At 48.9% G+C, this 16,602-nt stretch overlaps 1 protein-coding gene across 1 annotated transcript in view; it reads right to left on the bottom strand.

Annotated features, from left to right (window-relative positions):
• The window catches only part of PGAP1 (post-GPI attachment to proteins 1), a 283,616-nt gene that overhangs the window by 168,306 nt on the left and 98,708 nt on the right, over positions 1-16,602 (bottom strand). Inside the window, exon 11 of the mRNA XM_029606060.1 lies at positions 15,082-15,128. Within this exon, the coding sequence (XP_029461920.1) occupies positions 15,082-15,128 (47 nt within the window). The remainder of the gene's footprint in view (positions 1-15,081; positions 15,129-16,602) is intronic.

Below are 16,602 nucleotides of genomic sequence, written 5' to 3'. Positions count from 1 at the left end.
GGGAGGATGCATGAGCCATGCCAAGACAATATTGAGGTCCCAGGATGCAAACAGGAGGCCGAAGAGGGGCCTTCAGCTAGAGCTGGTCCCTCAAAGTGACCTACTAAAGGCTGCACCGATATGGGTGTGCCAGTGATGCCACAATGGTACGCACTCGCAACGCTGAGAAGGACCCTGACTGAGCTGGTTTGAAGCCCAGACTCGGAAAGGTGCCGCAACTAGTCAAACAGCTGGGGAAGGGGGCATGAAAATGGATCCAAGCCCTGCCCCGCACACCAGATGGAGAATCTTCTCCATTTCAAGCTAAAGGACTTTCTGGTGGAAGGTTTCCTAGAAGTCACCAGCACCAGGGAGACACTGTCCGAGAGGGCCAAGGGCTGAAGGAGTAGGTGCTCAACATCCAAGCCGTCAGGGCCAGCACCCAGAGGTTCGGATGGCGCAGGCTGCCCTGGTTCTGCGTGATCAGATTTGACGTGGTCCCAAGCCGGATGGGGGGCCTGATCGACAGGTCCTGCAGTAGAGGGAACCAGTCCTGTTGGGGCCAAAAAGGCACCACGAGAATCATGGACTCTCTGTCCTGTTGAAGCTTCAGCAGAGTTTTCAGGAGGAGCGAGAGAGAAGGATACGCATACAGCAGACCTCTCCCCCAGTGGAGGGAAGAGGCATCGCAGGCGAGATGCCTGCCCCCCGGCGACAGGGAGCAGAACCTGCTCAGTTTGTAACTGTGCGGGGAAGTGAAGAGGTCCACATCTGGTGTCCCGCACCGACGAAACAGTTCGGTTGCTACCTCCAGGCTGATGGACCATTCGTGTGGATGGAAGGAGCGACTCAAGTCGGTTAGCCAGCACATTCAGAGTCCCAGGCAGGTACATCGCGTGCAACATCCCCTGCGACAGGGCCCAGATCCATACCTGCAATGCCTCATGACAGAGGAACAACGAGCCTGTGCCGCCTTGTTTGTTGATATACCACATTGCCATCTGATTGTCCATCCGGATCAGGACTGCTTTGTGTGACAACTGGTCTTTGAACGCCCATAGGGATCACCTGAAGCTCCAGAAAGTTTATTTTACAGTGGGCTTCATGAGCAGTCCAGAGACCTGCGTGTCTCTGGACTGCTCATGAAGCCCATGTGAAGCCCTGCACATGGGCTCTCCAGCCCTGTGGAGAGGCATTGGTAGTGAGGATCACTTGAGGAGCAGATTGGAAGGGAATTCCCCACTACAGACTGGAGAGGTGTTCCCACCAGGACAGAGACGCCTGCAGAGGTTCAGTGACTACAACACAAGTCTCGAGGTCCTGAGAGGCCTGTCGCTATTGTGATTGCAAGTTCCATTGACCACTCCGCAGGCACAAACGGATGAGAGGGGTAACATGGACGGAAGCCGCCACGTGGCCCAGCAAATGGAGCAGAAAATGGGCAGTCACCTGCCGGCTGCCAGCAAGGCGAGGGCAAGAGCCTGATCGCGTGGCAAAAACACCTTCGCTTGCACCGTGTCCAGTCTGGTGCCTATGAAGTCCAGCTGAGGAGACGGGCAGAGGTGAGACTTTGGGTAGTTGATCACGAACCCCAAGGCTTGTAGAACCCATACTGTCAGGGCTAGAGTACTCAGTGCCCCTGCATGGGTATCACTTTTGATTAACCAGTCCTCTAGGTATGGAAAGACATGCACCACACGGAGATACGAAGCCACCACCACCAGTCATTTGATGAAGACTCAAGGGGCTGAGGCCAACCCAAAAGGCAGCACCTTGTACTGATAGTGAGCCGCCCCCACCACAAAGTGGAGCTATTTTGTGTGGCTGGGGAAAATGGCTAGGTGAGCATAAACTTCCTTCAGACCGAGGGAGCAGAGCCAGTCTCCTCTTATGAGGAGTGGAATCAGTGTACCCAGAGAGACCATCTTGAACTTTTCTCTTGAGAGAAACTTGTTCAATGCCCTGAGGCTGAGGATGGGGTATAAGCTACCATTCCTTTACAGAATTAGGAAATACCTCAAATAGAACCCTCAGCCCTGCTGGGAACGAGGGACTGGCTCTACCTTGCCTGTAGCAAGAAGGGCGGAGATTTCCGTCTGAAGTATGACCTGCTGGGCGGTGAAAGCCCACGATAGACATGGGGGAGAGGTTCTTGGGAGCTCTCAGAAGTTGAGATGATACCCCTGACGGATTATGGTAAGAACCCATCGCTCCGAGGTGACATCCTCCCAACGATGGGCGAAACCAGTGAGCCTGCCTCCCACTGGGGGATCCGGCATCAGGGATGTGCTCAACTGACTTATGCTACCTTGCTGCCAGTCAAAAATCCGTAGTTGGGGCTTGCTGGGGGGCCAGCTGAGGCCTAGGTGCTCACTGCTGGCGGGGGCGGCCCCTGGAGCTAGCGCATGGTGTGTGAGCCTGGGAGGCTGGAGGATAATACTTCCTCTGCCTATAAAAGGACTTGCATAAATAGTAAACATCCCATACCAAAACAGCACCAATTTCCAGCACTTAAACAGTAACCACCTTACCTAAGAAAAGGCAACACTGAAATATTACACCAGGCCTTAAGACACCAATACATCTCCTATTAGGAAAACGGACCAAGTCAGGCTGCTATAGAGCCCTACACAGAAACTACATGCCAGCAGAAAACCTCACCTGAGTCACATGTGCTGACCCTCACCTAACAAGGAATAAAGAGACCAAAACGCATAACTAGAAGCATGCAGAAAAAACTGAATTGGAAACCGCAACAAGCCAGAGTCTCTGTATGCAGTGTAAATAAATCAAGAAATATAAAATCAGTAGCAGTAAAACCATACTAACAAAAAGAACAGATTATTTTGAAACAGATGAGTGGAATATCCAATAATTAAAAACTCATATAAAGAATTTCTAGATACCAATAAAATATTTCAAAATAGCAGACACAAAGACCCAGTAATGAAAAATAAGGATACAAAAATGTTTTTGCTTTGCATACCTGGAAACGTTTGATATCCAGGTGTCCTGAGATTGTTTGAATTAGCAGGAGGAGGGGTGGTTTGCTTGGAACTTTCTCCTCTCTCTCAGTCACATACCAGCGCTTTCTCTCACACTGGCTCTCAATTACACACCTATACACACATGCTCTCAGTCACTCACATATACACATGCTTTTTCCCTCACTTATATAGGCTCTTAATTACACATTTACACACATGCTGTCTATCTTTTCACGCTTACACACACAGGCTTTCAATCACACACATACATGCTGTCTTTTTCTCTCACACAGACTCTCATTCACATGCTTACAAACATGCTGTCTCTCTCTCATTTACACACAGGCTCTCAATCATATACTCACGTGCTCCCTTACCTAAACCAGCTCTCAATCACACACAGACACACATGCTCTCTCCCTTACTTATACACACAGGCTCTTAATCATACATACACATGATCTCTCTCACACACAAAGGATCTCAATCATACACACATACTCTTTCACACAAACAGGTTTTCAATCACAAACTTACACATATAGGTTCCCAATTGTAAACTTACATTCATGCTCTCTCTCTCAAAGGCAGGCTCTCAATCACAGACATACATGCTATCTCACTCACACACATTCACACATGCTTGCTTGCTCATTCATTCTCTCTCCCTCCCCCCCGGAACTAGCGGCAGCAGCAGCCTCCTCCCAACCCTAACCTCCTTCATTTTCAGCCCTCGTGAAGGAGGAGTCCCATCGGCCACGGGGGTTGACGCTCTTCTTCATTTTCCTCCGAGCCGCACGGCACATTCTTCAGACCGCGCCTCTCTTCTGTTCTTCGGTCCGATTCTGACCACACTAGCATGGTCTCTTCTTCCTGCGCATGCACCCACTGCTCACCACTTCCTCTTCCGGGCCGTGGGAAGAAGAGACCATGCCGATGCCACTGACTCCAGCTGTCTTGCCGCGTTCCGTCCGGGCTGACAGCATTTTAAGCCCGGGCGGAGGAGGACCGGGGAGCAGCTGGGTCAGCGGGGGACCGGGAAGTGTGGCGACACACTGTTGTGTCACGACACACCGGTTGAGAACCACTGTGTTAGACAATCATGCACATTCTCTCTGAAGCGACTCACCTGTAACCATGCAAGACTGGTTGTGGTTTCAAAGGTTTTGTATGTGGAACAGATAAGGTGCTTTTGACATTCCTCTATGTCTTCCACTGCTTGGCCTAAGTCTGCCTGCTCCAGGTCTAATTATTCAGTCAAGGGTTTTAGCTTCTGGATAGATTCATATAAATACTACACCATGTAGTGCTGGTAAGCCTTGATCTGGGCACTCAGCATGGAACCTTGGAAGACCTTCTTCTCTGGGGTTGGCTTAGAATGATCATGAGTGTGCTTAGCACGCTTTAATGTGCCTATTCCAGCTACCACAGAGGGGTGCAGTAATTGGACCACACCAAAATCCAGGGCAGACTGCACTATTGTATTTCAAATCTAGCTTCCTGGCTACTGGAAGGCACGACGTAGGTGACTGCCACAACTTCAACTGAAGATCCTGGAGGAACTTGTGAACCAGAATAGTTGCAGAATCAGCTGGAGGTTGGAGGAACTGAAGAAGTACAGACATCTGTTCTCTGATCTTTGCCAGCTTACAAAAAATCTGAACAACAGAGATCCTCTGGAAGAGAAGCATGCTAAGTCCGGAAGGGGAACAGATGGAATCTTCATTGAATCTCTTTGGCTACTGGGGAGCATTGAGGTTTGACCCCGATGAAGGAGGAAGCTAGTTGAGGCGGAGACATCTGTTGGTCCGGGGGTAGTGGAAAGACTTCTGGGAGGAACTCAGCATGAATGAAACCCACTTCTTCACTCACACATCTTGAAGGAACTACTCTAGGGGAAGGAGAACCCATCACCTCATGGTGAGGACTTACTTTCAGTACTTGAAGATCTTATGATGGGATCCATATCAGTGTGGGACTAGGAACAGCCCCATTATATGAGATTATTTCCTCCATCTTGGACAGAAACGGTTTTGTTCTCCCTCTTTTGTCTTCAGGGCCTGTTCCTTTCACATTATAGTAGAAAACCAGGGGGTGGGGGGAGCTCTTGGATGCCCATGCCTAAACTCTCTGCTCCAACATCACTGATAGCTTCTTTGTCTTCCGTGCCAAGTTACTGAAGACTCCGTTGAGCTCTGTACTATTGATACAAATGGCGGTCTAGTCAGCCTCAGATCTGGGAAAAATAGATGGTTCAGCGAAATGGAGATTTTCTGCACCTGCACTAAGGAGGCTAGATCCTGCCTCGGCATTGAGGAGGGCTCCAATCCAATAGAGCCCCATGCCATTGATGCTGGCCGCTTCTTCAGTTCAGACGGAGATGGTTGTAAAGTCCCCCATGCTGCTTTAGCTTTTTTTGTTTTCCCCAGCATTTCCTTCAGCACCCCAGACCTCAGTGCCAAACTCAAGCCCCAGATCTGAGATGGATCCAGTGGTTGGTGCCATGGGAGGGGGCGGGGAAGAATTTCCATGCTTATGTGCTGAGGTGGGGGACACTTTCTGCCTCGACTTCTTATACAGGAAGTTCAATGATTATTTGCTCCTAGGCTATAAGCAACTGTGCCATTTAGCTTCGCACTAAGGCTTGGGCTTTTACTCAGGGCTTACATTTTCCAGGCACAGAGCTGATGCACCCTGGATGACATGTGACCATAACTATAGCAATTTAATGAATCATGGTCAGGCCTAAATAAAGTATCAGACATAGTGTGTCCCCATGATGGACATCCAGCACCCATAGATACATGCCTTGAACCCGCTGTGGACTTTTTGTCCTTGGAATTCTATGTGCTTCAACATGTTCTCTTTTTGTTTTGTGGGGAGAATCCCTATTTTTCAGTTCTGTTGGAGGGGCTGCAGAGGCAGCGGCAGAAAAAATATTCAAGCAATGAGACAGTTTGAGGCATTAGCCCTCCAACAATAGAAAAGTCAGAGATGCGCAGATGAAAAAAGCCCAAAGGGCTCCTGAGGCAGCGTGCATGCACGCACATACAGCATGCGTAAAAAACAGGGGTTATGTGCACAAGAACCGGGCCTCAGCAAAGGGGTGGTCCTGGAGGCGGCTGGTACAGTTGCACGCAACCTGCTACTGCTCCTTTAGAGGAGCAAAAGGCAAATTAAAAAATTGGGGGTACCTAGGATAGGGATAGAGGGCGGGTAGGAGAGAGGAAGGGAGATTAGGGTAGGGGGTAGGGAAAGGGGGGAGCCCTGATCTTGTCGCCGCGTGAATTAGCTAAATTCTAGCCCCCCCCCTTGCGCACGCCGCCCGGGATTTTATAATTTGCAGATGTTATAAAATCGTGTGTCTTTTTTAAAAATCTACCCCCTAACTGAGCTCTGCGAGCTGTGTCCATGTCAGTACTGTTGGATGACATCACTCGCATGGAATGGTTAATGCATGCCTGTTTGTCTATGGAGAAAGAATGAAACTGAGGGCAAGTAAAATAATAAGACCCATTCTACAAAAAAAGAAGTATGATTGTATACATTAATAGAAGTGAAGCAAAGAAGAATTCCTCAAGAATACTGTGTATATCCATAGAAAAGGCACCACACTGCACAGATCAGGTAGAGAAGTTTACCCACATGGCCTTACCAATGCACTTCAATTCTGCTTTGGAGGCGCCACCTCTTGGGGTGAGAGAACAACTCAGCTTTCATACCCAATCATTACATCTTTCTGCAGAACTGGTTAATTAGGTTCCTTCCTTCAACAAGGTTTCTGTCTACTAGAAAATGTACTGAAACGTCCATATCATCCCTGAATCTTCTGAAGTATTGTATCATGAATCAACCAACTAAAAGTGCTACAATACAAGTTTTATCACTTAAACCACCAATCATCAGAAAAGGTACAATGTACATACCCAATATACTACATTGTAATACAGTGATTCTCAACCGGTGTGTCACGACACAGCATTGTGTTGCCAAGCACCAGCAGGTGGGTTGCGTGCTACCAGTCTCCTGCTGCTCTCTTCCCTCCACTTCCTTCACTGAGCGAGAGGCAAACGATCTTCCACTGCTGCCGTTGCTGCCTGGGCTATCAGCACATCCAAGTCCAGATGGGAACGGCAGCAGCATTAGTGGAGGCTGGCAACTGCAGCTGGGCCTTTTCTTCTTCCCGCACCTGCCCCCCGAGGCCTAGAACAGGAAGTGATGTGCAGTGGGGTGCATGGGAAGAAGAAAGAGCATGGAAAAGTAGCAGCAGCATCGGCCCAGAGAAGTAGTGTGGGCCTGGAGCAAAATCTGAAGCAGCCGGCAAGCAGCAAATGAGCCAGCAGCATTAGCTTCCCGCGGTTGCTGGGATTCTTCTTTCTTGGCTTGCGGGGGGTGGAGGAGGAGGCTGCTGCAGCTACCATTTGTGCTTTGGGGGGGGAGGCAGGAAGTAAGAGAGAATGACAGAGACAGACAGCCAGCCTGTGTGTGAGAGAATGTGTGTGTGATTGAGAGTGTATATGTATAAGTTTGATTGAGAGCCTATGTGTGAGAGCACGTATTTGATTGAGAGCATGTGTGTAAGAGAGAGCATGTGTGTAATTGAGAGAAACTAGTCAGAGAGGTGGTGTGTGTATATGTGAGAGACAATGAAAGTGACAGGTCAGGGAGATGACTGGTGTGTAAGAGAGTGAGAGATTGGTCAGGGAGGTGACTGATGTGTGTATGTGTGACAGAGAAAGCATGGAAGTGAGAAACCTGTGTATGTGAGAGAGCATGGGAATAAGAAGCCTGGTGTGTGTTTGTGTGTGTATGCATGAGAGACAGACTGGTTGGTGAGGTGACTGGTGTGTGTGAGTGTGTGAAATTATGGGAATCAGAAGCCTGTGCATGTGCAGAGAGTGAACATGGGAGTGAGAGAGACTGGTGCATGTGTGTGTGTGAGAGAGAAAATGATTATGGAATGAGAGGCCTATGCGTGTGGAGAGAGAAAGCATGGGAGTGAGAAACCAGGGTGTATGGGTGTGTGTGAGACACAGCCTGGGAGTGATAAGCTTGTATATGTAAGATAGAACATGGGAACGGGAAACCTGGGTGTGTGTGCATGAGAAAGAGAGACTGTTCAGGAAGGTGACTGATGTGTGTATGTAAGGGAAAGACTGGTCAGGAGATGATTGGTATGTGAGAGACAAATTGGTCATGGGGGTGTGACTGGTATGTGTGAGAGAGATAGAGAGACTGGTCGTGAGCCCTAAGGAAGAGGACCATGAGTACAGAGCTTCAGCCACTACTGCTGTTTCTGGTGTGTGATACTGGCCTGCATGGAAGAGGAGTAGGAGAGCTGCTGGAGGGGGTAAGTAAAGGTGGCTTTTTAAGTTTATTTTTCTTGATTGACTGACATTTAATTATTGAATATTAAGTGATGTGTCTGCTGTTTTGAAATATTTTATTGGTGTTTGAGAATTTTTAATAATTTTTATGAGTTTTTAATTGTTGGATGTTATTTTGTTCATAGTGTTTTGAAACACTTATTCTGTTTATTAGTATAGTTTTACAATTATTTCTGTGTGGGGATCTATAGCTGCTTAGCTAGTTCTGTTTTCCTAATAGGAGGTGTATTGGTGTTTATGGCCTGATTTAATATTTGTAGTGTTGCCTTTTCATAGATAGGGTTGCTCCTGTTTGAGTGCATTCCATAATACAGGTGTAACTGTGTGCGGATTAGTTTATGGGCATTACTGCAGATCCTGGGAGTATGTTAGGTCGGTTCTGTGTGTGTGATTGAGGTGAGGTATTTTACTAGCATGTAAGCTTTTGTATCAGTCTTATTTGTTGTGTTTTCTCAAGAAGACATGCATTGGTGGTAAACTGCTGTCGTTTCATAAGTAGGGCTATTGAGCCTGGAAGTAGAAGGAGTTTGTGTTGCTGTTACTGAGATGACACCAGAACATCTTTTTTTGTAGGTTGAGTTGTACAGGGAATGTTGTAATTCTGATTTACATCCATTATTGTGGGTCAGGGGGGTTCCCGTGGATGCAAACTGTACTTTTACATTTAGCCCCATGATGATCATGTGTTCAGTGTGTTACACATGTGAGAACCATCTGTCAGGTGTGTCCCAACAGAATAAAGGTTGAGAACCACTGTTCTACTATATACATAGGAAAATTATGTTCTTACCTGATAATTTTCGTTCCTGTAGTACCAAGGATCAGTCCAGACTGCTGGGTTATGCCTCTCGTCCAGCAGATAGAGTCAGAGAGAAACTGAAAAGGCACCACTCATATACCCTGGTGCGCCCCCTGCGATCCTTCAGTATAATCCATAACAAAGCAGTATGAATTTAGGAACAATGGCAAACTCTGTGACTAGATCAAGATAAATATGAACATGTGGAAAACGAGGAAACCAGGCAAAAGCCATGAAACATAACCATATGAAAAATAGAACAAGTGCTCGGAAAAAACAATGGAATCTGAAAAGGAAACACGACAGACGCGGGACTCTGCACTGACATGGGCGGGGCGTCTGGACTGATCCTTGGTACTACAGGAACGAAAATTATCAGGTAAGAACATAATTTTCCTTTCCCTGTACGTACCAGGATCAGTCCAGACTGCTGGGAAGTACCCAAGCTGCCCTAAACGGGGTGGGATCCTGACAGTCCCGCATGAAGCACACCACTGCCAAATGAGTCTACCGGCGGAGCGCGGACGTCCAATCGGTAATGTCTAGCAAAAGTGTGCAACAACTTCCAAGTAGCCGCCCGGCAAATTTCCTGAGAGGAAATAAAACTACTCTCAGCCCAAGACGCCGCTTGGGAACGCAGAGAATGAGCCTTAAGACCGTCCGGAACGGCGCGACCTTGAGAAATGTAAGTAGAAACAATCGCCTCCTTCAACCAGCGGGCTATAGTAGCCTTGGAAGCTTTATTGCCTTTCTTTGGACCATTCCACAAGACAAAAAGATGATCAGACAACCGAAAAGGGTTGGTAATGTCCAGGTACCGTAAGAGTGTCCTTCGAACATCCAACCTGCGAAGCTCCGGGTGCCGAGACACCTCAGCACCATCCACCGCAAAGGCCGGTAGGTCCACAGTCTGGTTGACGTGAAAGGCGGAAACTACCTTAGGCAAAAAGGAAGGAACGGTACGCAGAGAAACCCCCGAGTCAGAAATACGGAGAAAAGGTTCTCTACAGGATAACGCCTGAAGTTCAGAGATTCTGCGAGTAGAACAAATAGCGACGAGAAAAACTGTTTTGAGAGTGAGATCTTTGAGAGTAGCCCTTCGTAGCGGTTCAAACGGAGAAGTACATAGACCCCGGAGAAACCAAATTTAAACTCCAAGAAGGACAGATAGGGCGTACCGGAGGTCGCAAATGTTTAACTCCTTTTAAAAATCGTGCAACGTCCGGGTGCATGGCAATGGAAAGTCCGTCAAGTTTACCGCGGTAACAGCCTAAGGCTGCCACCTGCACACGAAGAGAATTATAGGACAAACCTTTCTTTAGACCTTCTTGCAAAAAAGCCAGAATATGAGAGACCGTAGCCTGCCGTGACGACACTTTCAAACCCTGGCACCAAGAGTCAAAAACTTTCCATACCCTGACATAAGCAACCGAGGTAGAGGGCTTCCGAGCCTGTAGAAGAGTAGTAATGACCGACTCAGAATATCCCCTCTTTCTCAATTGCCGCCTCTCATAAGCCAAGCCGCTAGACAAAAGCGATCGGCCTGGTCGAAAAATACTGGACCCTGCCGTAGGAGACGAGGCAGATGACCGAGACGCAAGGGGCCGTCCACCGCTAGGTTGATGAGGTCGGCGAACCATGGCCTCCTTGGCCACTCTGGAGCTACCAGAACGACGGGTCCTGCGTGGGATTCGATCCGACGCAATATTTTTTTTCCCACCAATGGCCACGGTGGAAACACGTACAGAAGAACTTGCGCGGGCCAGGGAAGAACTAGCGCGTCCACGCTTTCCGACCCGTGTTCCCTTCTGCGACTGAAGAAGCGAACCGCCTTGGCATTCGAACGAGTCGCCATGAGGTCCAACCGGGGGGTCCCCCACCGGTGACAGATGAGTCTGAGTGCCTCAGGAGATAGTTCCCATTCTCCCGGATCTAATCGCTGCCGGCTGAGATAGTCTGCTTGAATGTTGTCGACTCCGGCGATGTGCGACGCAGCAATCCGAGACAGGTGCTCCTCTGCCCAATCCATCAGTTGGCTGGCTTCGGTTGCTACCGGAAGACTCCTTGTACCGCCTTGCCGATTTATATACACCACCGTGGTTGCATTGTTGGACAAAACCCGAACCGCTCTGTTCCGAATCAAAGGCAGGAAGTGCTGTAACGCTAGGCGAACCGCCCTGGTTTCCAAACGATTGATAGACCACTTGGCCTGAGAAAGCGTCCAACGTCCCTGAGCGGATTGAGACTGACAGACTGCTCCCCACCCCGTCAGACTGGCATCGGTCGTGACAATGATCCATTGGGGTGGTTCCAAATCGATGCCTTGGAGCAAGTGGACCGGATCCAACCACCATTGCAGACTGGTCCTTGCTGGGTGTAGGAGTGGCAAAGATATCTGAAACTCCTCTGATTTGGGATCCCAACGCGACAGAAGCGCCCTCTGTAGCGGCCGCATATGCGCAAAAGACCACGGAACCAAATCCAGGGTGGACGCCATATAACCAAGAACCTGTAAATAATCCCATACCACTGGCAAGGGAAGGGCTAGGAGACGACGAACGTGCGCCATCAGACGCTCCATCCTTGCCTGCGGCAGGAAAACTTTTCCCACTCTTGTATCGAACGAGGCGCCCAGAAATTCCAAACTCTGGGAGGGAATCAGTTGGCTCTTGGGATAATTGACTACCCAACCCAAGGAGTGTAGTCGGTGGAGTACTGTCTGAATTGCGACCTCGCAGAGACGACGCGATTTTGCCCGAATGAGCCAGTCGTCCAAATACGGGTGGACCAATACTCCGTCCCTCCGGAGGCTCGCTGCCACCACCACCATTACCTTGGTGAATACTCTCGGAGCGGTCGCCAGTCCGAACGGAAGGGCACAGAACTGGAAATGAGATCCCAGGACCATAAAGCGGAGAAATCGTTGATGGAACTCTTGTATTCCTATGTGCAAGTAAGCCTCTGTGAGATCTAAGGAAGCCAAATACTCTCCTTTGTGGACCGCAGCGATGACTGAGCGCAGGGTTTCCATCCGAAACCGCGGAATGCGCAATGCCTTGTTGACCCGCTTGAGATCCAGAATAGGGCGGAATGTGCCCTCCTTTTTGGGAACGATGAAATAGATGGAATAACGGCCTGTGTGTTGTTCGGCGGGCGGTACTGGCACTATGGCTCCCATCGCCTGCAACCGCTGCAGGGTTTGAGCAATCCGCTGTTGTTTTACCAGAGAACCGCTGGGAGAGATAAGGAACAAATTGCGCAGGGGCCGTGCAAAATCTAAGGCATATCCGTGAGTTATAATGTCGAGGACCCATTGGTCGGTGGTAATTGCGGCCCATTCCTCCCGAAAGTAAGAGAGTCGTCCTCCGACCTCCGGGACGGAGGAATGGACCTGCGTCCCTTCATTGAGCCGCCTTAGAGGTGGCGAAGGTATGAGACGCCCCTGCGTGGGCTGGCCTTCTACCACGAAAGGAAGGAGTCCATGCTTGGGAACGCGTAGACGGCTGTCTTGAAGCGTAAGAGGAACCCCTCCCTGATCGAAAACGGCGCTGCCCGCGAAATCGCCCGCGAAAGTTACCCGAAGTACGAAAAAATCTCGGCTTGTCCTCTGGCAACTTGAACACCTTATTCTCCCCCAAAGATCGAATAAGGTCTTCTAACTCGGTGCCAAATAATAGTTTGCCCCGAAAAGGAAAGGAACCGAGTTGGGCCTTGGAGGAAGAGTCTGCTGCCCAGTGACGCAGCCAGAGTAACCGCCGTGCGGACACTGCTGAAGACATAGACCGTGCCGAAGTGCGGAGGAGATCATAGAAGGCATCCGCGGCGTAGGCCACCGCGGATTCTATGCGGTTTGCTTGCTCAGCTTCCCCCGGAGGCAGATCCTGAGATGTCAACATCTGTTGTACCCAGCGAAGGGTAGCCCTTTGTACCATACAACTGCAAACGGCCGCCCGTACTCCCAATGCTGAAACCTCAAAGATTCGCTTAAGCAACATCTCCAACTTCCGATCTTGAAGATCCTTAAGGGCCGTACCCCCAGTTACGGGGATGGTGGTATGTATTGCCATGGCAGTGACCGCCGAATCCACCTTTGGCACCCTAAGGAGCTCCAAAGAATCAGCAGGGAGTGGGTAAAGCTTATCCATAGCGCGGCTGACTCAGAGTAGCCTCCGGATTATCCCATTCCTTGGATACAAGCTGAAACAGTTTATTGTGAAAAGGAAAAGCATGTGAGGGTGTGCAAGCCCGTCTAACTCAAAATCCCCTGGCTGGGAATTCGTTTCAATCTGGGGTACCGGAATTCTTAGTTCTTGAAGAACATGAATGATCAAGGGATCTAATTCTTCTTTATGAAATAACCGAAGAATGAGAGGATCGTCCCCTTCAACTGGGTCAGCTGGGTCCGTACCCCCCACCTCCGTACCAGAATCCGGAACGGGTGGGTCCGGTGAAATAGGGTCCGGAGCTATATGCCGTAAAGGTTTAGGAGGAGGAGGAGGAGGAGGAGGAGGGTCTGGATTTGGATCCCCTCCCAAGTTATGTAGAAATTTTGCCACATTTATCTGGGGCAGGAGCACCCTGCTCCCATTCAGCTTCGGCCTCCATATAGGCCTTATGGAGCAAAAGAACAAATTGTGAGGTAAATGGATGAGGTCTTTTTAAAGAACCTCCCTTGGCTCCCATAGGTGGCAAATCTAGAAGCCCCGATAAACCGCGGGGTCTGTGGGGGCTAAGGTCCGGTGGGGACAGCGGTGGGAGGTCCTCTCCCTCCTCCGACAAAACGGCATCGCAATCAGGCACTTCTAAAATGGCCGCCGAATTTTCCCTCATACCGGCAGCGAGGACTGCCGCGTTTTGCCCGACGCTGCCCGAGCCCCAAGTCGCGGTGAGGGAGAGCTCCCGGCCACGGCTGGCCCCCGCGAGGAGCCCTCACCCCCGGGAAGGCACCGGGAGCAAAGGCCCTCGCGGGAGAGCCGGCGGCCCGACTCCCCACATGCAGTAAAACTGACCCTCTGGGCATTTTTTTTTTTTAAGAAGAAAAAATGGCGCGAAAAGGGGCCGGGTGACAAGCCACCCCTTCCGGAGACCACAGTGAGTAAGGCAGGCAGAGTAAAAATAAATTACCTCGTTTTTTTTGTTTTTTTTTTTAAACGTGTATAGCGCTGCTACCGGCAGCTATGAAAAACCTCACAATTCAATTATACAATGGAGCCTGCAGAGGGTGTAGCATACCCATCTGACTAACTTCTCCGAGGAATTAAACTTCTCAGGAGGCGGAGAGGGAGAGTGACCGGCCCACCGATTAATTCTCCCCTCCTCTCACTGGGCAGGGCAGAGAGAAACTCCGGGGAAAAGGCTGTAGGGCAGTGCCCTGCCTTACCTGCTACTGCTCCTATTAACAGTGTTAAACTAGGCCTGTAATTAAATTGATCCAGTCACAGGATTCCTCAGAAAATAACAGTGTTAAACTAGGCCTGTAATTAAATTGATCCAGTCACAGGATTCCTCAGAAAATCGTAAGTCAAACCTGATAGGGAAAACCCCCTCCCAATTTACAGGAGATCAGGACCGCAGGTTATGCTCTCTCATCTGCTGGAGTCAGAGATATACTGAAGGATCGCAGGGGGCGCACCAGGGTATATGAGTGGTGCCTTTTCAGTTTCTCTCTGACTCCATCTGCTGGACGGGAGGCATAACCCAGCAGTCTGGACTGATCCTGGTACGTACAGGGAACAGTGTGTTTAGATATACACAACATGAATGGAACGTGTGAATAGCATACCCTTCCCCATTTTATTTTACTAGCACCTTCTCTCCTCCACCACTTTTATTCTCACACAAAAATGAAAGGAAGCAAAACAAATTGAAAATATCTTTCAGGGACTGATAGAATGGCAAAATGTGAAAACATCCATGAGCACTCACTCACCATTTAGAAGAGCTGTTTGTACAACCATAAATCCAGCTGTTTGTGTACTGCCAATTTAAAAGCAAAGAAGAGGCCCATTAGTTTACATCATAATAAATGATTTAAAACATAGTGCCTAGTAAATGGAAGAGGAAATTAGCAGATAAGACCTGTTTTCAATGAACTGACTCATAAATGGTGTGTTCTCTGCCCAGAGTGAGGGAGGAGAGGCAGACTCTATAAATAGCACATGTTTATTTAGGTACTCAAGGGACAGCTAATGTTGCTCACACACAATACAGCAAGAGCTTCTGCAGCACTGAAAGACAGAGGACATCCTGCTCTCAGCAGAAGACTCTTTGTAACAGAAGCCAATATTTATATGCTAGGCTGAATCCCTAAACACAAAATGAGAAAAAAAAAAACTTTTCAATAAGAGAACAGCAGGAGGAGCCCAATCATTCATAAAAGTGAACACAAAAGGCCTAAAAGCAGAACATATCATCCTGGTCCAGTTACACTGTACTATTTCAAGTCATAAAACATCTCTCTCTCTCATATATATATATATATATATATATATATATATATACAGAGAGAGAGAGAGAGAGAGAGAGAGAGAGAGAGAGAGAGAGAGAGAGAGAGAGAGAGTGCTTAGACCAGAATGACCATGGATATTTAACCAAAAATATGTAGCAGAAAACATCAGTGGGCAAAAATGCTAACAATGTAGTTGTGTAGATACGGGGCCAATGTATTAGAGCAGAGCTTTCCAAACTGTGTGTCGCCTGCAGTGTGAAGGTGTGTCGCCTGGTCCACATAGCAGCAGGGCCGGCGGAAGCAAGGAACTACAGCAGGAAGATCGCCGGGGCTGTGGTAGAGCTTACCTCACCACGGCCCGAAGAAAAAAGGGTCACGTTCATGCCTTTTCCTTCCTGCCTGCACAGCCCCAGAAGAAAAACGTTGCCAGAGCCGCATGGGCAGAAAGGAGGAGGAGCATCTACCATGTACAGAAGAAGAGCAGCGTTAATGGGCTGCCGCATATCCCATGTCGCGGTGGCCCGAGAAGAGGAGGAAACTCAGTAGTAGGGCCACTGTGAGAATGAGAAACTGATTGTGTGTTTGAGGGAAGAAGACAGATGGAGAGAAAAGAAATAGAAAAAAAAAAGACCCTGTAAAAGGAACTGGCAAAAAAACAAGAAAGGGAAGGTGGAAAAACAAGCCAGTGACCAACCAATTAGAAAACTAAGATCAGAGAGCAAAGGTAAAAAAAATTACTTTTTAGTGATTGGCATATGTTATCTTTGGAAATGTGCAAGAGTAGCACTTTCTCTATGCCGATCTCGCAATGTACGAGATCGGCATGGAGGAAGTGGAAGCCTGCAAATATTTAATACTATGGGGCCTGCACAGAAGAGGCAGCAGAACGGGCTTCAGTGTCAGTAGCAGCAATCAGCACCTCCCCAAATATCCACATGGCAGCAGTGACAGCAGTAGCAGAGGAATGAGAGAGGCTCTGAGGTTGCTGGCAAAAGAAAGAGA

The sequence above is a fragment of the Rhinatrema bivittatum genome, chromosome 6 (genome assembly GCF_901001135.1).
Source record: "Rhinatrema bivittatum chromosome 6, aRhiBiv1.1, whole genome shotgun sequence".
NCBI lineage: Eukaryota > Metazoa > Chordata > Amphibia > Gymnophiona > Rhinatrematidae > Rhinatrema > Rhinatrema bivittatum.
This window is presented reverse-complemented; position numbering and strand designations above follow the sequence as displayed.